A 19,970-nucleotide genomic window follows, 5' to 3' on the forward strand; every position below is an offset into this window, starting at 1 on the left:
AAAAAAGGCTGTGGGAGGTTGTTGGAGCCTACACCCCAGCTGGTACTGTGTTTGAGATGAGAGAGAGAGGAGAGAGAAAGATGACGGGGTATTTATTTTCAAGATGATGGTCACAAGCCAGATGAGGGCGATGGTTAAGTGCACACAGACTTGGGTTGTGCTCCATCGATGATCTGAGGATACTCGCTTACTCACCGCTTACCCACCGGAGCCTTTGTTTTTCCGGACCTTTGGCCTTATCGCCTTATCATTATCGCTCTGGCCAAATGACGGTACACACCTGGCCGTCTCTTTCTCTCTTACTTCATGGCTCTCCTTGAATGTTGAGTGCTTGGTTGAACCTACTAGATGTTCTTCAAGTCGTTGGATCTGACTACTGCACTCAGACCCTTGCTATTGCCTGATGAGGTCCTTCTGTTCGTCCAGGATGGAGTGGGGTTATATGAAGGGTAGGTAGCTCATGATGCTGTTGATGCGGGGTACTGATTGGAGACAAAGCAAATACAAAATCCAGAACTACCAAAATGGACATGCATATCTTACATCGCATAGAGTATGCTATGTCGCAGCGGAGGACTCGCGGAAGTACTCGGTGGCTATTGATCTGAAAGAGCTCGATCGAGTGGAGTCTCAGGTACGACGTGCATAATTCTGGTTCAAGTCTCCTCCTGTTTTCAGCCAGTCACTCACGCAATCGAAAATTAAGGCTGGCTTCTTGAAGTCTTCTCCGAAGGTTACCATATACCCCAAACCGCAGAAGAAGACCGACAAGTCAAGGAGCGTAACGGCCAGCCCGGCTGTACCCCAGCAATCGACACTTCACCCAACACAGTCGCTTTCTCACCTATCACAAACGAGCCTGGCACAGGGATTCTCACCTCCAAAGCTTATCAATGCCACTTGGATCTGCCCCATATGCTCATTCTCTAACCCGGTCCCATCAAATTTTGACCCTGCAACGGCTAGTGCAGCAACACATTTACCTCCTTGCCTAGCATGTGGGATAAAACCGCCATTCACAACCGTTCTTAAGGCAGCGATCAGTGCTGTAACAAGCCGGGATTCCTTGCCGGGCTCAGTTTCATCGCCGGTCGTTGCCCAGACTTCAGACCAATTGGGCGCCAATGTGTCTTCAACACCTCTTAGTTCCGGAACCACTGTCTCTTGTCCCCGCTGTACCTTTGTGAACCATCCATCTCTTGTCGAGTGTGAGATGTGTGGTGCGCCAATATCTGCAAATTCTGTAGCCAGCGCCAGTCGTGTAGACTCTCCGGCGCCCATATTCGAGCAGTCACACATCACGAACACGGAGGTCAGCGATTGCATCAAGTTTTCGTTTCGTGCCGGCGGCGATAAGATATTTTATGAAAGACTTAAGGGCGCTTTGGTTCAAAGAAAGTGGCTCTTGCAAAATGCGCCCCCGGTGCCTCCACCGTCCCAGACCAGTTCCTCGCCAGGCTTACCTTCCGCTCTGGTCGAGAGTCCTTCGCCCTCAGCACAACGACATCCAGGTGTCGGTATTGCCGGGTTAGAACGCCGAGGACTAGAAACTCGAAGGATGAATGAACTGGTCATAGGTAACGCATTCGAAGATCTAGAAGCCTTAATGGCTTCCGCTAAGCAAATTGTTGCTCTGGCCGAAACTCTGGCGCGAGATTCCGGAATCACCACCAACGAGGGCTCTCCAGAGACTAGTGCTGTGCTGTCGCAGTCTGCCGTTGCTCTAGGCATGGTGACGACCAGAGACATGCTCAGTTCAGGTCATGAAAGTCTCTACCTATCGGAACTTGCGCGCGATCTAGCGGAATATCTCACGGATGACAGAAAAGGAATCCTACAGCGGGAAGGAGGGATCATGAGTCTCATCGATCTCTGGGCAATCTTCAACCGATCCCGTAATGGAGTAGAATTGGCCAGCCCGTCTGATTTCCAGAAAGCAGCGGAGCTCTGGGAGAAGCTCAAGCTGCCAGTCCGCCTACGGCGATTCAAGAGTGGTCTTCTTGTTGTGCAGAGATCTGACTGGAGTGACGAGAAGACTATTGCAAAGCTTCAGGCGTGGATGGAAGAACTTCGGCAGATTCCCCCAGAGGATTCTGCTCCTTGGGATTGGTCCCTTTTTGGTCGATCCGTGACTGCGCAGGAGGTTGCGCATCAGTTCAAGTGGAGCGTCGGCGTGGCTGCCGAAGAGCTAGAAATGGCCGAGGACCGGGGGATTCTCTGTCGAGAAGAAGGAATTGAGGGTTTGCGCTTCTGGCGCAACTACATCTCATCCCCTGAATATGTCGATATATCTCGCCTTTCCATCTAAGGCAATGTGATGCCAGATGAATGTATATACAAAACCCGCAGGCAACGTCCCATGGACACGAGCGAGCTGTGACCTTGCATATATCAAGCATGATTTAAATGAAACATAGAAGATACTCCAGCGCGAGCTCAGGACACTTAACCACTCTCATGAGTCATCATCTCCTGGCCCCATTCCATGGACTGCAAATATCAGGAGGATATTCTCGTAGTTGCTTGCCGATAGAGGTATATATCGGGGTACGCGGGAGCATGCGTGTTTTCATTATAATCCATCATCGCACATTGGAACTCGAGCACACGTAGGTACTGTAAGAGGTACCTTGATTCAGAATAAACCGTCCAAGAGTATTTCATCGAGAACGTACAAGAACAGCTTCCACGCCCTCGCTGTCGCCCGGAGAGGTGTTCGGTAAATTGAGTGTGGGGTAACTAACTAAGGGCGTTATCGATTAGAAATCCCCACAGAATTCAGACGACGCCAATTCCAATTGAACAGAAATTCTAACATCTCAAGGTTCCTCAGTTAATCTGACTCAATCTACAAGATGTCCAAACCAACACGTACCGCCGTCAGCACCAAGGGCGCACCGCTCCCACCCCCATTCCTCTCCCAAGGGTTGGTCGTCGGGGACGTGGTCTACTGCTCCGGCCAGTTGGGCGCAGACCCAACCACCGGTGAAATGGTGAAGGGGAGCATTCAGGACCGAACAGTATGAAACAGTACAACCAAACCAATTACGTGATGTGTTGTCTGACACGGCTATTCTACAGCGACAAATCCTACAGAACCTCAATGCCGTCCTGGAGGCTGGCGGATCTAGTCTCCGCGACGCAATCAAGATCAACATCTTCCTCACCGACATGGCTGATTTCCCGGCTGTGAACGAAATCTACGACACTTTCTTCTCGGACCCAAAGCCGGTAAGTACTCATTGGCTTAGAGAGATCGGAATTCCCCGACGATTGTAATTGAGTCTGGAATTCGGCCCTCTTTGTGCTGTGTACTGTGTGTTACTTGAAAAGTGGGCCGTTTCTCACAAGCATTGGGCCTTGCCCTTATAGGTGCGTACTTGCATCTGTGTCAAGTCTCTGCCCAAGGGAACCGACGTTGAGATCGAGGCTTCTGGTTTGGTCACGAAGAGTGGAAATGGACGCAGTTCTAGACTCTAGACTTTGAAGAGTTCTGCAGGTATGACGGTGACGTGGAGAAAGGGTAACTCCACCAGAGTTGCCTCTTCGCTTTTCTTTTGATGGTTCGATTCGCGTCGCTCTCCACCGGATACAGTGACAGCCTGACAGGAATCGATCCAATCCTGCGAGGATTTCAATCACATGATCCATGTATAGCTTACAGAAATATTACACTGTGCTGGACGTTAGTGCCTGTAATCTTTGTTTGCACTTTTTCAATAGATACGGCTAAAACCACGGATGAAGAGTGGAGACAGAAGCTGTAGTGTTCAGGAACAGGCCTAGCGTCTGCCGTTGTCCTTGGTACGGCTGATGAAAGCTTTCAGTAAAACCTTGGAATCAATCTTAAAGAAATAGAGATGGCCTCGTTCCTGAATGCTTAATATCCATGTGTTTGCGTCTTCGGGTAGAAGAACAGCGAAAAGCTTGCACAGACCTGAGATCCTTTCTGTAAGACAAAGGGAATGGGGCTGAGTCTCACATAAGGTTCTATCAGTGCTTTGTCCCTGCACTTTTCATGAATTTGAGATTTCGTGCAGCATGCAGTCCCAAGCCCTTCCGCAAAGCCAAACAAGATAGCAACACGAGAGGGGAAAGCAAAGAGTGTCGTTTGTATGGAGGAGCCCGAAAAGATGAGGGGTCAAGAAATGTCAGTGCAATTGGTTTCATACCGTTTGGCATTAGATGGCACAATCTCAAACACACTAGGAATGCTGAGCATCTGAAAATGACGACAGGAATGAGGGGAAATCGTAGCTGCCAGCTCTCCTCCATTCCGATCGAGGCACGTGGTGTATTTTTCACTCCCAATTGAAAGGATCGATCGGCTTCATTTTCATAGACTATTAGCAGGTGTTCATGCCAGGTCAATAGGGGATCATCATTCTAGAGACAGTGGAAAACTTCGCCAGGATGTGAAACATTCTTATCGATCGGGTTCTAGTGACCCAAATTTGAGACCGATTCATCCCCTACTTCCGTCAATTGAGCAACGGTGTCGCACAGCGTATGACTAGCCTAGCTCTTCATCCTTTTCTGTCCCACTCGGTAAAGACCTCAAGATAACTAGCAAAACCAAGCCATCGCTTGGCGTCCATAGCCCAATTCTACCGAGAAATTGAGTCCGAGCAAGAAAACAAGACCGTGCTTAACAGCGGCTAGTCATCATCCACCATCGCTGATTCGATCTCTTTGTTGATCTTAATCCGGAAATAGCTAGGTGCACGGGACTGGTGGCCGACCTGAAGCCACTAACGATGAGAATGGTAATGGGAGCCGGCTTGCTTGGCTAAAAGGATCATGTATTGCAGTACATCGAGATACAATGAGGAATTGGTATGGATGTAATACTGCCACGCACTCTAGTGGTTCCGACACGCTCAGGAACGGGTGTGTGTGAGAGACCCACTTGGTTGACGCCCGCTGGGCCAGACCATGCCGCGAACTGAACTTTGCTTGAGTTGGACCCAGAGAAATTGTTGTTTTGCATTGCGCCTCTTTGTCATTTTATATTGTGATGTGCGGCTTGGCTGTTAGTTCCGGCCCCATTCTGCTTTTCTGGTCTATCGTCTCCGGGGCTATTTCCATGCACCTTTTACTCCATACTCCGTACGGAGTACGGATAGACCCTGACCCGACCTCTTCAGTGGGGTTTATTCTCTTTTTTCTGCGCTACGGAGTAAACAGCATGCTCTTTTACCCTGATAGCCCTGATAGCCCTGATAGCCCTGATAGGCATTGACGTCTTGACTGTCTGGTCTTGCTGATATCTGGATTTATCTGTTATGGTCACTGAGCTATACCTCGTAAGTAGATCAATAAACAGTAGTAGCATGAACTGTGAATGCCTAGTTGCCTACTCCGTACAATACTCCGTAAAGTCGCAGATGCCAAGTCAAAAGAACGTTGAAATATCAACTCGTGCCTATGCAAATATGACACCTATTCAGGGGCAAGTGCGTGTCCACAATTCAGGCACCGGCCAAAAGCACGGGAAAATGTCAAAAAATACAATAAATAACGCGAAAATACATAATTTACCGTAAATTACTCTTGTTGACGCTGCCACAACGTGTCCCGCCCCCCATTCCATTCGGCCCCCCTAAGATTGATCCTCCCCTTCTATAATCTTCGACCTCATTCACTCATTCACTCCCTTTCTTTCTCTTGTCTGCTTTGCTGTGTTTCGTCTGTTGATCAAGTTCGACAGCGTTTTCGACCTGGGCTAACTCCCTTGCATCGGTCGCCCGCATCGCCCGTTTTTCTCCCCTTTCTTTGATTCCGTTGCCCAGACGGTTTTACAGAAAGTCGTCGTTCGCTCCTTACTGCTTTTCGAAGCCCACACTCGCTTTTCGCCTCTTGGGGACCGTTTCAATTTTATTGAAACACCCCTTTCCATTCGTTTATAGTCGGATTATTATTGTTTGCGCTGGTCTTGTCTCATCGGTTGCCATCGAGACCTTGGATAATCTCGACAATCACTGTTGCAATTGTGAAAAAATCACAATCTTCCGAAGCCTGGTCGTGTTGGAAACAAGAATATTCCAGGCGATATCTCTAGTCACACCCCTCCAAGCTTTCATGAGGTGTTGACGAACCGGAAATTATCGCATCTTGTACACTGACCTTGGACTAAATCTGAGCTATCACGTACAGAATCGCTCAGCATGCGTCCCGACGCTATTTCTGCTATTACAGCCTTCCTGGCTGTAGGCGGCCTCCAGCTTGTGGCAGCTCAAGATGCCCCTGAAGCGCACGTGGAGCGCCCGCGCTACTACTTCCCGCGCGACGTCAAGCGAACCGTTCGTAACGCCCGCCGAGACGCTGATTTCGACCCTGCCTCGTTCCTAAATGGCGTCCTCGATAAGTTCGATTCTACCAAAGGCTCCTTCGGGGGACCCGCGCCCACTTCCAACTCTGAGAGCTCGACCGCTGCTGCGCCCCAGAAGGGACAAGAAGTTGTCGTTGTTACCATCTCGGTTGACCCTAAGAACCCCGAGATCACCCACCGCATTACCGGTACTACAACCATCGGCGGAGAGCCAACTGCTACCCTGACCCAGACTACTCAGAAGACCGAGGGCGCAAGCACGGTCAACACCAATAAGGGCTCAGAGGCCGCTTCTGCCGATGCGGGGTCTACGAGCAAGGACAAGCCTGTCGACTCATCAGTCAAGGTCCCGACAACGCCTGCTTCCACTACAACCTCTAGCAAGAATATCCTTGGTGATTTGGGCTCCGATTTGGGCGCCATCTTCAAGGGCGACTCGACCACCGCCTCCACATCGACTGGAACCCCCACTTCCGCTTCAGCGGCAAAGGTATCCTCGCCTGCTTCTACCGAGTCTAGCACGTCATCCAACAACGGCTTATTGGACGGTCTGGGCTCTGGCTTGAGTGGACTCTTCAGCCATTCGACCACCAGCAGCTCCGCCTCTGCGGCATCCACCGGCGCCTCTAGTGTCAACACCCAGATCAGCAGCCCGAGCACCACCACCACAAGCTCAGGGTCAGATCTGCTCGACCTTTGGGCTTGGGTAACAAGGGAAACAGCACCACTGCTTCTCAAGCTACCATTCCAGTCAGCGTTCCTGCTTCTGCCACCAGCCCCGCGTCGACCGCCGCCACCGCTACGGCTTCTTCGACTTCCGGTGACTTGTTCGATGGTATCAAGTCCGGTGTGGATTCTTTGCTTGGTATCTCGACAGGCACAAGCACTGGTAGCTCTGCTCTTATTCCCACCGCTAAATTGCCTAATGGTAGCCTTCTGCCATCTAAGTCTACTGGACTCATTCCTACTAACCCCGGTGCCATTCCCACCCCGACGAACTCCCTTGGATTGGTCCCCGTCCCGCACTCGCCCGGCTCGGACTCTACCTCCACTTCTACGTCTGGCTCGGACTCCGCCTCTAGTTCTCACGACATGCCGAAGGTTCCCACGCCCACCTCCCGCCCAGCCTCCGTCCCCCTTTCGGCGACCACGACAGAGGTGAGCTCAACCAAGACCTTGGATCACCCGACCGAGACGAAGTCACCCACCACATCCGATGACAACAACTGGATGCCATCGACCATCTTGATCATGCCTACCGTCACTGCTACCGAGACCTCGACCTCTGGCGAGACCGAGCAGCCTAAGCCAACCGCACTGCCTGGATCTATCACCCCATCCAACGATGTCTCCGAGGCTCCTGCCGACTCCGTACTGCTTCAGCTTGGATTCAACAACCAACTGCCCTGGTCGTTCGTGGCAACCACCCCCTTGTCGTCGTCGCAGATCTTCAACTACACCCCTCAGGCTATTGGGTTTGCTCTGCCAACACTGTCTGCCAAGGAATCTCCAGTTATGTTTGCTCTTGAGCCTTACTACAACTGGCAGGCCACCGGCTACAATGCTACCCTCGCCATCTTCTACTTCCCTCGCGACAAGGTCGATGCTCTCCGAGCCCTCAAGATCAACCCTAACTCTGCTCTCTACAATCAGAAGAGCGAGTCTATCCAGTCCTTGATGTCCATGGTTGATTCCACGATCCCTCTCGAGTTCTCTGGAAACTACCCTAGTGGTAAGACCGACTCGACTGACGGCCATGGCGACGGCGGCAGCACTGATGACTCGGATGGTGGCAACAACAACAACGGCGATGGTTCTGCTGGCAGCTCCAAGGCTAAGGCCAGCTCTGTTGGTATCGGAGTCGGTGTTGTAGCTGGTGCCGCCGCTTACGGTGCTGGTATGTTCTGGGTTGCCCGCCGCTACCGCAAGAGAAAGCAACTGCACCAGCGCTCCTCCTCCACTGTCGAGCAGATGAGCCAAGGAGGCTCTGCTGCTGGTTCGCTGTTCGCTGCCGGTGGCCGCGCCCCCAGCCACGGTAGCCGCGGAACCGCTCGCTCGCAGATGATCAGCGCTCCCGTCATGGCGGAGAACTCTTTGGGATGGAACTAAGCGCCCGTTTCGATAATTCGATGCACGAACCGACCCTTCCATCACATCCCCACCTCCTTTTGGGCCCTACGACGACAATCAGAGGGCACACGGGCCATGAAACTACACTATCTCGCCTGAGATACCTGCCCTTGCCATGCGCTCATGCTCCCTCTCCATTTTCCGACAGAGGCAGGGACAGCGAGACTGCACAAAACTTCCTTTTCATTGTCCATCATCCAGCAAGGGTTTTACATGTCACATATCACGTATCTCTTCTTTCTGTGCAATTTTTGACCGGCCACTTTTCTTTCTCAACATGATACTCCGAGTGACGGCTCGTCGCTGCGTGTGTCGCGTTCTTTTTTTCTTTTCTTGATATATTCCCCCTTTTGTTCACCAAATACTTTTTTTTTCCCTTTACTCCTTTCAATGGCACTGGGACAACCAAATTTGGAACGAATTCTTCATACGATTGGCCGGTGCCACTTGGAAGGTGTCTTATGATTTGGTCATTTCTTTGATCTTGCACATTAATTTGGACTTGGGTGGTATCTTTGGACGGAGCCATTGGCTTCTGATTACCCTACCATTATTGCCCTCTCTCTCTCTCCTTTATATGTCTCGGTCTGTCCCTGTCTCTGGATATCTCTGTGATTTTGAATTTTAAATTCTGCGTTTGTTTCTGTTTCTGTACAGATGTGTGAAACGTGTCCAAGTGCCGTGTGGCCTTGTAGATGTGGATGTGAGGCCATGAATGAGATTTGTAAATCTTATCTCTTTCCAATTTTCCCTCGTTCTGTATACAGTAACAGTAGTTCACAACAGGTGAATAGACATCAGGGTTGCATAGCCAGACGTCTCCGGTGAGACCGTGAGCTCCGACGTAAAACGTGACCTCGTGAGCCCTTGTCAAAGTTGCCAGAAACCATACTATTCCCCTCCTCTTTCCCTGAGAAGCTCAGCCACCTCAAGAAGACCCTCCCCCCTGCAAGATCAAGAGTATCCTTACTCAGAGATGAGGATCCCAATGATAGGGAAATCTGGTCAGCGTATGCCCGGATATCAGCCCCTTCGTCAAGGACCAAGGTATTTGACAGTATGTGCTTGTTCTAATAAGCCTGAGAATAGGAGAATCTGACTTGATTGATGTTCTCATTATTACATAGGCATCTCAAGCAGTCAGGCTATAAGCCAAACATTCATACTTGTATATGTCCCTATATAGACAGGATAGAGTCTGCCGGGTGGGGCCTTTCCTATCTGGGCTGCCGCCGCTTTATGAGGGCGCTCAGGCTCAGGATCAGTGAGTAGATGTCAGCACGGGCTCAGACTCAGTGAGCATGCTCAAGTTCGGTCACGTGTACGATGACTAATCCGCGACGTGCTCAGTGACTGCTCAGTGAGTGCTCAGTGACCACTTGGGTATGCTCAGTGCGTGCTCCGAGATCGCCCAGTGAGTGCTCAGTGAGTGCTCAGTGATACCTTAGAAACGCTCAGTGAGCACCCCTGATTTGTGTAACTCAGTCTAGACCTTACCCAATAGAGACAGGCCCCACAGAGCCATTTATTCTGTGATGGTTAGTGCGTTGACGATATTTGAGCTGCCCTCGTTTTCTGGAGGATCCCTTGCCCCCAAAATAACGCATCATGTCTATCAGGCAGAAATAAGATGGCGAAGGCCATCCGATTAGGGATAGTCCAATCAAACTTCCCTGTCTTTTTTCAGTACGGCGGCCGACTTGAGCTCGAAGCCTCAGCTATATAAGGACAACATGTCCCCATGAACCAGCTCTCTCATCATCTCATCCAAATCATTTCATTTCACTACCTAACTGCTTCTACAGCTAGCATCCGAGCAAGGTTCATAATTATGGAGCGAATGGACTTCTTCGCCAGACGCGATGAGATAACCAAGGAAAGGCGCCGTCTACTACGAGGAAAGAATGGATACGTCCCCGGGGCCCATAGGGAGGAAGACAGCATCCGAAATAAAGACAAGAAGCTCGACAAGACCAAGAAAATACACCAAGAGAAGCTGGACCTCTGGCTCGAGTACGTTGACGGACCCGCGAGTTCTTGGAGGAAGCTGACTTCTCTCCTAGCTTCACAGCAGATCCAAGCAATAAGTTCAAACATTACAAAACTGTTCCCGGATGTTCCCCTCCGAGCCATGATGTGGTTAAGGAATTCATTCGCTGGTGTGTGAGTTCTGCTACAGGCAGACTCAGCGAAGGCAAACAGCCAACTGTTAGAACTGTCAAAGCGTGGGCGGAACGATTCTTTGGGGGATTCAAAGAGAGCACCAAAACGGAGGTACCCCAGAAGGATAGAAAAGAAGTATATGATGTGGGTTCTTTATTTCTCTGTCAACAACACATCACTAACTCTACTCTTCCATGAAATGCAGTGGATAAAAAATACATTGACAGCAGAGGGCATTGTCGTGGACCAGAAAAAGCAGAAGTACAACTTCAAGAGGGATGACTTTTTGAAAGTTGTCGCCTCAATTTGGCAAGCTGATCATCAAAAGTTTATTCCCGGGCTGACAAAGGTCCTCATACTATTTGCTCTTCAATTATACCTTTTCACGGGGGCAAGAGTCGGAACTTTTATGCCTTCTGATGAGGATAAACACTACAAAGGCCTTCGATACGAATTATGTATGAACCGTCTCTGAAGTTCATTTTGTTCTAATTTTTGAACCAGGACATCAAGTTGGTTCTATTTCCTTCATCCACCGCTCCATGGGAGGTTGGATGGAGAGTCAACCAGAAATGGCTCAAGAATCATCGTAATGAAAAGTACACAGTGTAAGGATTCAAAAGTATTGGTTCTTCTTTTCCAGTTCTATTAACATGTTCTCAGGTTCGGAATCGGTATCCGTGACAGCAACAAACCTCAATTCGCATCTGGCCAACTTCTCCTCGCACTCGCACTTGCACATGGCGCTCTTTTTGGTATAGAGACTGTTTCAGATTTGGAAGAATTTGATCTATCGAATGGAGAGATCCCATTAGAATGGAAGGAAAGTTTTAAGACGAAACCGATTTTCCGGAATGTCACAGCCGACGGGCCTCAAGAAATTCCTCTTACGAACAAAGAGTTTTCCTCCTACCTACACCAGATCTTTGATGCAGCTGGCTACAGTGAACATCCGACAATACACTGTTTGCGAAGGAACCTGGCCAAGGAGGTCGAATGTAAGCAAATATGAACATCAATACAACTGAGCATGATCCGGTGGTTGACGCCCAATACAGCAAGGTATGGCTCTGCGCCCGTCTCACAAATCCTGGCGCATCGGGATCCAAAAACATTTCCAGATCACTATCAAGCCCATTGCTCCTCTATAGACACAGTCTCGGCCGTTCTTGATGAGAAAGGTGAAACGAAACACATTGAGTACTTCCAGGGCTACACTCAATTTTGTGTGCCTGGTCTTCCTGTTAATTTGCCTGCTCACATCGAGGAAAGCATTTTGATGCTACCTGAAATGGTGGAACTGAGAAGCCGCATCGGAGATCTCAGAAAGTGCAATAATCAGACGAATCTTCGGGACGCGAAGCTGCGTTACAGGAACGCATTGGTTCGGCAACGCCGGTTTGAACTCAAAAGGTATCAAACTTCTTGGGTACAGGCGAGAAGGGATCAAAAAATCCTCAACCGTGGCAAAGAGCAGCCGGTCTCAGTGACAAATGATGTTTGTATACGTGCTCAGAGTTTGATCATGCCTGAAATTGCGCGAATCGCAACAGCGATGTCCCGAACCACTGAGTTGTCCTTCGAAGAGAAAATCATGTTCGTCAAAGACTTACAGACTCAATGCTCCCGCGATTTTGATGTGGTCTATCTTCCCAATGAAAGTCCAATTCATAGTGCCTGTCCGGCGAAAGCCTGCCAGGTCATCATTACAAGGTAAGTGGATCTTCGGCCGTGATTATGCAGCCCTCTGACAGATTCAATCAGCTTAAAAAAAAGTGAACGAAGCACTCACATCCATGCATGCGTTCGAAGCGAGAAGGCAGCTGGGTTCCAAGTCTCGGAGTCACAAATGCGCTTTTGTTACGAATGTATGGAGTGGTGCTTGTTAAGTGAATGGCGAGATCACTGCAATGCTCATCTCCAGTCGTGGGAAACTCAACACTGTGAAGTTATTATATATCGTCACACAGTGATCCGCCCCGGCTACTGTCCCTTGTGCCTGTGGAATGCGTATCTTCCCGCGGAAGAACGATTGGATTATTGGCTAAAAAGTGGCAACCTGAGGCAACACATCGAAGAACAGCACATGTGTCGGCTCCAGTGGCCTACAACAAAGCCAGTATGCGGTTGTGCCCAAGAATTCGACAATGAGCGTGACCTTCGACATCATTTGCACGACATCCACGGGCTTAACAAAGCTATTTGGTCTAGTCCAAAGCTTCCGAGGAAGAGAAAGCGTGCCTTCAAGACGGAGCTGGAAGCACAAAGATCTTCGACAGAGCTAGAGGAGGAGCGACCCAAAAGGTTGCGCTTTTACCCTCATCCGCCTCCGCGTCACGAACAGCAGCCAGACCAGATATTTGTGCCCATTTCTGCATCGCTTTCGTACGTTGAGGAACATCCCGAACGATATTACTGTTCGGAACTCAGTGATACTCCAAGTGAAAGCAGTAGAAGTAGCGCAGCTGCATCATACTTTCCCGCAGCAGATTCTTCACTCAGCTCCCCGCCAACAACTCCCGGTCTTGAAGTCATTGACCCTCGGATCCTCAAGCCAATTGAACTTCGCATGGGAGATGATTGCGAGCCTTACAACCAAGCAACTGTTCAGCTGGACCCGCCCGATCTCTCTATGGACGAGCTGGCGGCAAAGAACGAACCCTACACTTGCCAAAAGCTGTCTAAACGATCTAGCAAAGATTTTGCTGGCAAAAAAGCAAATGAAAGGCCAGGCAAGGCTTTACGACCAGATTCTCTCATCTCCCCCAGCAATCAAAGGCCGAAGCTTAGGCGTGAGGAGTACCATCATATGCAGACAGAATCCGACGACAAAACCCTTTCTGGTAATCAAGCCTGTGTCTCGCTCACTCGAGCCAAGCCAAGATCACAGTCACCGCTCAATAATCTGGGTGATCTGAGTACTCGCAAGCTCCGTCAGAAGCTTAATACAAGAGAAAAAGGAAAGCTGCTAGAGCTCAAGGCCAAAAATCTGACCTTGAGGCAGATTGGGCTCCACTTTGTAGACGTAGATACGGCCTTTCTGCGACAGGCTTGGAAGGATTTAGAACTTCCTCAGCGATGCACCAGATCAGGGTCTAATCGGATGGTCCGTCGGAGATATGCTCGCTAAGTGGTTTATGTAACTCGAGCACTACGCTGTGTGTCAATTGTAGTCTATTTGTACATAACTTACTTTTCATAAATAATAGAGACTCAACTCTTCAACATACCTCTGTCTTCTAAGGTCACAATGTCAGTACCCAAGACTCCAGCGAAAGGTATTTGTCGCTAGCGAAAACCAAAAAAATGAAAGATCTTTGTTACATCCTCCAGAGTCAGAATTACTGGGAATACCTTCTGTCAGAAAGTAAGCCGTCATTCGTGCTAGACTTAAAAGCTGAAGATGTTCGCTGCGTAAAATCGTTATGGTGTGAGTGTGAACACAGCGTGTTCTGGCGAAAACCGATTACAGCGGGCATATCACAAATCAAAACACCGTTACATTACTAGTACATCGTTGCACCGCCACACTTGACATGGCTTGGCTCATGAAGTATTTTATCCAATGTAAGGTAACGTAACTGTTATGTTTTCGTTTGTATGATACAAAATAATCTAAGGCGTGATCTACTTACTGCCATCGAGCTTTTCATATTCTTGATATTCTTCCGAGACCACGAAAAAAATCGAATTGTCGTCGTTATCATTACTTCGATATTAATAGAATCAGAGGAGCTAGAGGAAAGTTTCTTATCCAAGATCCGACAAAAGCATATCGGTCAGTGCCAGCCTGTCCCGAATATTCTTTCATACATTGAGAGCAGGTTAATTATAGGTGCCCAATGAAAGCTGCTTTAAATATTTCCTATTGGGGCTATCCAAGGGTCGGTTCCTGGGAGCAAGCGATGACCCATTTTGCCTGTGTGACGGTTCATGGATGCTTGGGTTTTACCACTACGCCATCTGGCCAAAAAGGCACAATGTTTGGTCAGCGACCAAACAGCCAAGCTACTATATATGCTCGATCTCTGACAGCCTGTTCATGAGCTCCTGGAAGCACCCTTGGTTTGTTCCTAGGAATGATCATAGCCCATGAAGCGCGTTCAGTGGAAGCAGGGTTGGAAACTTGGCTGCACATCGTGCGTATTACTCCTAGGACGAATTGCATGCATTCTGGGGCATGTGCATCAACCTGGTGATCCTGGGAGCGCTGTATGCTCCCTTCTCTACAAGACTGGCTGTTGTTAGGACTATTCCATCGGACACATCGGACAGCAGTTCCAAAGATGAGCTATAAGTACTGGTTGAATTTCCATAAAATATCAGATTATCAGAACCGGAGAAAAACCACCATCACAACAAGTCGGCTTTCCTTTTGCTCTCGCTGAGTCCTCAAGCTCATTGTACACTCTTTTTCAATATCGAGACATCGAAATGTTTCTCCAGGCTCTCGATTCAGCGGGCGAAAGACACGGGTCGCAACGCAAATCCACTGAGTCCTGCCAAGAACTCTTCCGAGAGTCTGACTTCCATAACAGGTATAAATGTGCTGGTAAGGTCAAAAGTTCACCCAATTCAAGGTGCCCAATGGCAGGCTTCTAAGAGTGCTGACTGGAGCTTCCCCTCAAGGGCGGGCGCGTAGCCCTTTCAAGACATTTATTGCCAGGTCTATCGCCAATGATATGCGGTATGTAACCGCCGGTCCCTTTGCTGCGGACCCTGAGACATGCATACATTGTCGCAGACAGAAGACGCCATGTCGGATACGATTTGATCATTCCCGAGTTCGAGACGATGCGGCTCAAAGCTTTTCTTCCCACAGTCGATCTTTACTCCACGACATACAACCCGCTCAGGCCCTGTTGTTCGCTTCTGACAGGGTTCCCCACTTGAACTTTTACCGGAAGGGTCCTATTCCGCGGCCTCCGAAATACTCATCCGGCCTTCGCGCGAGATGGGCTCAAAATATTGGCAGGGACGTAACCAGCAACCCAAACCCTCGATATCTTCCAATCATAACAACGTATCAGTGGGAACGTACGGAGTGGTGTTGTTGTACGCTAATGCGCGCAGCTTCACTGATTTATCCGACAGGTCTAAGAGTGCGGCCTACCATATCACTATCGTCTTACCCACCACAATACCCTCGTGCGGATATAAAAACCGCAGTTTCACCCGTTTTAAGCCCCATGAAATAGAATTGCAAAGTCTTTCCCGCGGTTCCTCCACAACTTGTGAACATTTGCTGTCTTCAAAGCAATTCAAGCATCGCAAGCCTCCTCAAGACATTATTTATCATCCAATTCGTTGTTTGTTGTTCGACAGGTACGTTTCATAAACAAATATATTGTCTAGAACTAACACCCAAGATCTTTGCAGACTTGATTCTCTTTTATCACCATGGCTGATAAAAAATTCGTTCCCCCTAAAGGGTTTCAGAACAGGACTGCAGCAGAGGCGGCAGGCAAGATTTCTCAGGAAAAGCGCAAGCAAAACAAACAGGATGCGAAAGACTCAAAGAATCAAGAAGTGGTAGAAGCGGCCGGGAAGAGCTCTCAGGAGAAGCGCACGGGAAACATAATTGATATGTATAAACGCTGATATTGTCCATGAACAGACAATGGACAGCCTCTCTTTGTTCATGGAACGATGCTGGCGATATAACAAAACGGTAGATATAGGGGAAATTTTCAGCCTTGCCTCCGTTATGCATACACTCAAGATCCTTTATCCACCAGACAGAATACAATGTAATTGGAGATAACTCGAGATTCTCGCCGGAGACATGGACTATCAGCAAGCCGGGGGTTCTTTGGGGCTCTCTTCTCAACACAGCCCCGGAAGCGGTACTTTCTATTGTCCCGATTTGAGTCTGTTCGGCTTGCACGAAAGTAAAGTTGGATATCCCTACGCCCCTGGATAGTAGCAGGACCCGTTGAGACAGAAAGAAAGTTTCGCTGTAGATGACTTGACTAGACTTGGATTCCTCAAGGCACTTGCGTCTGTGGCGCCCGTGATGGTGACCACTATGCATTAGCGAATGAGCGGCTCACAGCCAGTGCTTCCTTAACGCCTGGCCCACAGTCTAGATCGGCGGCTACGTTGATGGAGGAGCAGACCCAATTGCGGCTCCTCGCACTGTCGCATCTTTTCTGGCATGAATTAAATGAAACTGAACTTGGGGGTACTTCTAGCACCTGTGGGATTGATTGGTGGACTAAATCTTTTTGCTCAAACAAGAGATTGGACGACAGCCCCACTTTTTCAGTCCACAGCGTGTCTCGGTTGACACCGCAAAGAGCCTGGACCAATTATGGGCGCGGCTTGATCTGCAACACTGTCTCCTGAACGGGATTAGGGCTGCAGTCGTTCATTAGTGTCCTATCAATCCATACCAGCCAGCCTGCAACCCACTTTGTTAGAGAGGAGTGATATCTTTCACCGCCCAAAGTTGTTGAGACGAAGTGTTTAGAGCCTCATTCTCATAGGCTGACGAGATTGTCCGGGATCCGCCTGAGGCGATGGGTCTGGAACGGTCTAAACCGGGAGCTGGTGTTCCAGCACGACGATTAGCTAGGCAACATTGATTCGGGACTAGTCGTGCCTTCCTTTCGCAGATCATTTGTGGAGCTGACTGAGGCACGGCTACTGTTAACTAACTAACTACATGTAGTTAGTTATTGCGAAAGTACTTTTGCGGGATGTCATGTGATCCTCTCACTTAAATTGGCTTGCTTGGTATGTACCCCTGATGTTCTTCCGATGACCACTAACCATTATTTCGTCAAAAAGTCACCAGGCAACTCCAAAATTTCCTCAAGTCATTGCCTCATTCATTCATCTCCCCAAAATGCTCACATGTAAACCTTACGATGATGTTGCCTGGGCAATAAGCACGCAGATCTGGGAGGATTGGCCAGAACTTCTTCGCACTGATGGTGACATCTATAATGACATTGGAGTCATTCTCTCTGAAGAATTCAGCGACCTTGAATGGACCCTGTTTGAATACCTTAGCACAGGCGGTTTCAATACCTGCTTCAAGATGGAGTTCACTAACAACTGCGGCGCTGTTATAAGGTTCCCATTGCCCGGCGCTGTCATGTTCCCTGAAGAAAAAGTCCGCAATGAAGCCACTATCGTGCAATATGTCTTGGAAAAAACTTCAAACAAAATTCCAATCCCGGTGCCTTCCATCGTTCGCTGGGTAGAGACAAAGGAGAGTCCCTCAGACTTGGGACCTTTCATCATTATGGACTATATCCACCACATGGGGAGTATGGGAGATCTCCTTGAGATGCCAGGGCGCCAAAGAGGACAACCCCCAGTACTCAATCCGGACCTCAAGCCGGCCAGGCTAGAAGCTCTCTATGGAGAACTAGCCAAGATCATCCTTTCGTTGTCTACACTCTCTTTGAACCGGATAGGATCCCTTGCCAAGAATGACGATTCTACGTGGGAAGTGTTGCATCGACCTCTGTCCTACTCTATGAACGAAATTGTGCAACTCGGGACACTACCCCGATCGAAACTACCAACCACAACGTACGAAAAAGCGTCATCGTACTTCGAATTCCTGGCGGAACTACACCTCTTACACCTCAGAAGCCAGAGGAACGAGGCTGATATCTTGGCGGATGTCGATGCAGAAGTTTTGGCGGATGACTTCCGGCGCAAATTTGTGGCTAGATTTCTCTTCCGGAAACTTGTTCGAGACCAGGAGCAGAGAAAGCAATGGATATTCCATGATGATGGCCCATTTCCAGTCTGGTGCGACGATTTTCGACCCGAAAATGTTCTAGTTGATGAAACTGAATGCATCGCCGGAGTGGTGGATTGGGAGTTCACATATACCGCCCCAGTCGAATTTTCTCATGCGCCGCCTTGGTGGCTTCTTCTCAAAAAGCCAGAAGATTGGCCTAGAGGCCTTGATAACTGGTGTGTGGAGTATGAGAAAGCGCTCCAGACCTTTCTGGTGGCAATGCGGAAATGTGAAGACGAGGCAATTCAGAAGAAGCTGCTAGTAGAAGGCCAGCGGCTATCTAGTCGGATGCGGGACAGTTGGAAAAGTGGAGACTTTTGGATCATGTACGCTGCGAGGAATAATTTTGCCTTCGACGCGATATATTGGAAAAAGATTGACCAGCGTTTCTTTGGACCGACTACATATGAAGACGACAATATTTGCGATATATGGCGGAAGAGACTTCATCTTTTGGAACCTGGAGAGAAGAACCTCATGGAGGAATATGTGAATCTGAAGCTCAAAGATAGGAACACATGGCGTCTTGTATGGGACCCGGATGAGTACACCGTGGGGTGGATCAAGAGGTTGAAGATAATGAAGGAGGAGAGGGAGGAGAGGGAGGAGAGGGAGGAGAGGGAGGAGAGGAAGGAGAAACGACTTAAAGAGAAGCAAATGTGATGGTGTTAGCAACGAGGGCCGAGGATTTATCCCATATCTGGCGAAATCGGGGCATTCAACCAGGAGGTCACGTTCTGGTGTATGAAGTTCTTTCACTGTACCCACCGACGCTGCTTGACGCTTAGTTTTTTTTTTCTTTTGTCCTACCTAACCTACCTAACCTTCAATTTTGGGACACCCGTAGGTCCTTGCAGCAATTTGCATACTGTGCCAGTCACAATCATAACTAGCACTCACCATCGCAACTCAATCTTCATAACGATTGTCTATTTGATGGAGTGACTAAAACTGACTAATTCTTTAAAGGTTTACAGAGGCTACACGCTTTTCGATAGTATCACGGTGTCCAGCGTGGGTCATTGCCACTCACAACCAAATACCCGAAGAGAAAGACCAACAAGAACAGCGAAAGTTGCTGAACCCTACCTATTAATCCTGAGATGTGTGGTAAAGATACTAGAATGTATGCTCTGCTTTAGGCTGTGACTGTGGCTGGTCTAATCCTATTCTGTTGTGCTCTTTTGAGTGTCGTACTCCAATATACTTGGATTGAGCCAGAGCTTCTTCCCAGATATCGGTCCGAGAATAACTTCCCCACCTCTGACCACGGTCGCTGCTCATCTCTTCCTAACTTCAGTAGAAGGTCCACCTCTTCAGAGGACCACCGCAAGCGCTTCCTAGGCTTGCGTTGGGCCTTGTTGCGATCAGTCCGAGATCGCGAGTTTCGCGCCGAATTCGCCGAGTGCCTGGTCGACCACATGTCTTCATCTTCACATGTTGTGGACACAGTTCGCTTACGACATCCTTTGCGTGCCACTTGTCGCGAGGGTGCATTCTCAGAGAAATCGTCAGGTTGCATGTAACAAATCTTGCAGTCTAAAGCAGCACGTTGTCTCTGCTGAGAAAAGTTCCTCTTTGGTT

The 19,970-nt window shown here is 49.0% G+C and overlaps 6 protein-coding genes across 6 annotated transcripts; all 6 read left to right on the plus strand.

Moving 5' to 3' along the window:
- Nucleotides 1-348: 348 nt before the first annotated feature.
- On the plus strand, nt 349-2,308 carry N7515_001809 (ESCRT-II subunit protein VPS36; the record flags this gene model as incomplete). Its single annotated transcript, XM_056662553.1, has 3 exons — nt 349-449; nt 499-634; nt 683-2,308. 3 exons carry the CDS (start codon nt 349-351, stop codon nt 2,306-2,308), a joined length of 1,863 nt encoding a protein of 620 aa, XP_056524666.1.
- Nucleotides 2,309-2,855: 547 nt separating this feature from the next.
- On the plus strand, nt 2,856-3,480 carry N7515_001810 (uncharacterized protein; the record flags this gene model as incomplete). Its single annotated transcript, XM_056662554.1, has 3 exons — nt 2,856-3,020; nt 3,082-3,231; nt 3,373-3,480. 3 exons carry the CDS (start codon nt 2,856-2,858, stop codon nt 3,478-3,480), a joined length of 423 nt encoding a protein of 140 aa, XP_056524667.1.
- Nucleotides 3,481-6,167: 2,687 nt separating this feature from the next.
- N7515_001811 (putative mucin family signaling protein Msb2) lies at nt 6,168-8,440 on the plus strand (the record flags this gene model as incomplete). The annotated part of the gene is made up of 2 exons (XM_056662555.1): nt 6,168-7,009; nt 7,054-8,440. 2 exons carry the CDS (start codon nt 6,168-6,170, stop codon nt 8,438-8,440), a joined length of 2,229 nt encoding a protein of 742 aa, XP_056524668.1.
- A 1,852-nt stretch (nt 8,441-10,292) lies between these two features.
- N7515_001812 (uncharacterized protein) lies at nt 10,293-13,754 on the plus strand (the record flags this gene model as incomplete). Its single annotated transcript, XM_056662556.1, is given in 7 exon segments — nt 10,293-10,474; nt 10,543-10,768; nt 10,830-11,082; nt 11,102-11,213; nt 11,288-11,622; nt 11,683-12,337; nt 12,389-13,754. The coding sequence occupies 7 exon segments, from the start codon at nt 10,293-10,295 to the stop codon at nt 13,752-13,754; spliced, it is 3,129 nt and encodes a 1,042-aa protein (XP_056524669.1).
- Nucleotides 13,755-16,024: 2,270 nt separating this feature from the next.
- N7515_001813 (uncharacterized protein) lies at nt 16,025-16,225 on the plus strand (the record flags this gene model as incomplete). Its single annotated transcript, XM_056662557.1, has 1 exon — nt 16,025-16,225. The coding sequence occupies one exon, from the start codon at nt 16,025-16,027 to the stop codon at nt 16,223-16,225; it is 201 nt and encodes a 66-aa protein (XP_056524670.1).
- Nucleotides 16,226-17,474: 1,249 nt separating this feature from the next.
- On the plus strand, nt 17,475-19,049 carry N7515_001814 (uncharacterized protein; the record flags this gene model as incomplete). Its single annotated transcript, XM_056662558.1, has 1 exon — nt 17,475-19,049. One exon carries the CDS (start codon nt 17,475-17,477, stop codon nt 19,047-19,049), a length of 1,575 nt encoding a protein of 524 aa, XP_056524671.1.
- Between the last annotated feature and the right edge of the window lie 921 nt (nt 19,050-19,970).

Source organism: Penicillium bovifimosum, assembly GCF_028826915.1.
Source record: "Penicillium bovifimosum strain IBT 22155 chromosome Unknown utg000002l_segment0_segment0, whole genome shotgun sequence".
NCBI classification, from domain to species: domain Eukaryota; kingdom Fungi; phylum Ascomycota; class Eurotiomycetes; order Eurotiales; family Aspergillaceae; genus Penicillium; species Penicillium bovifimosum.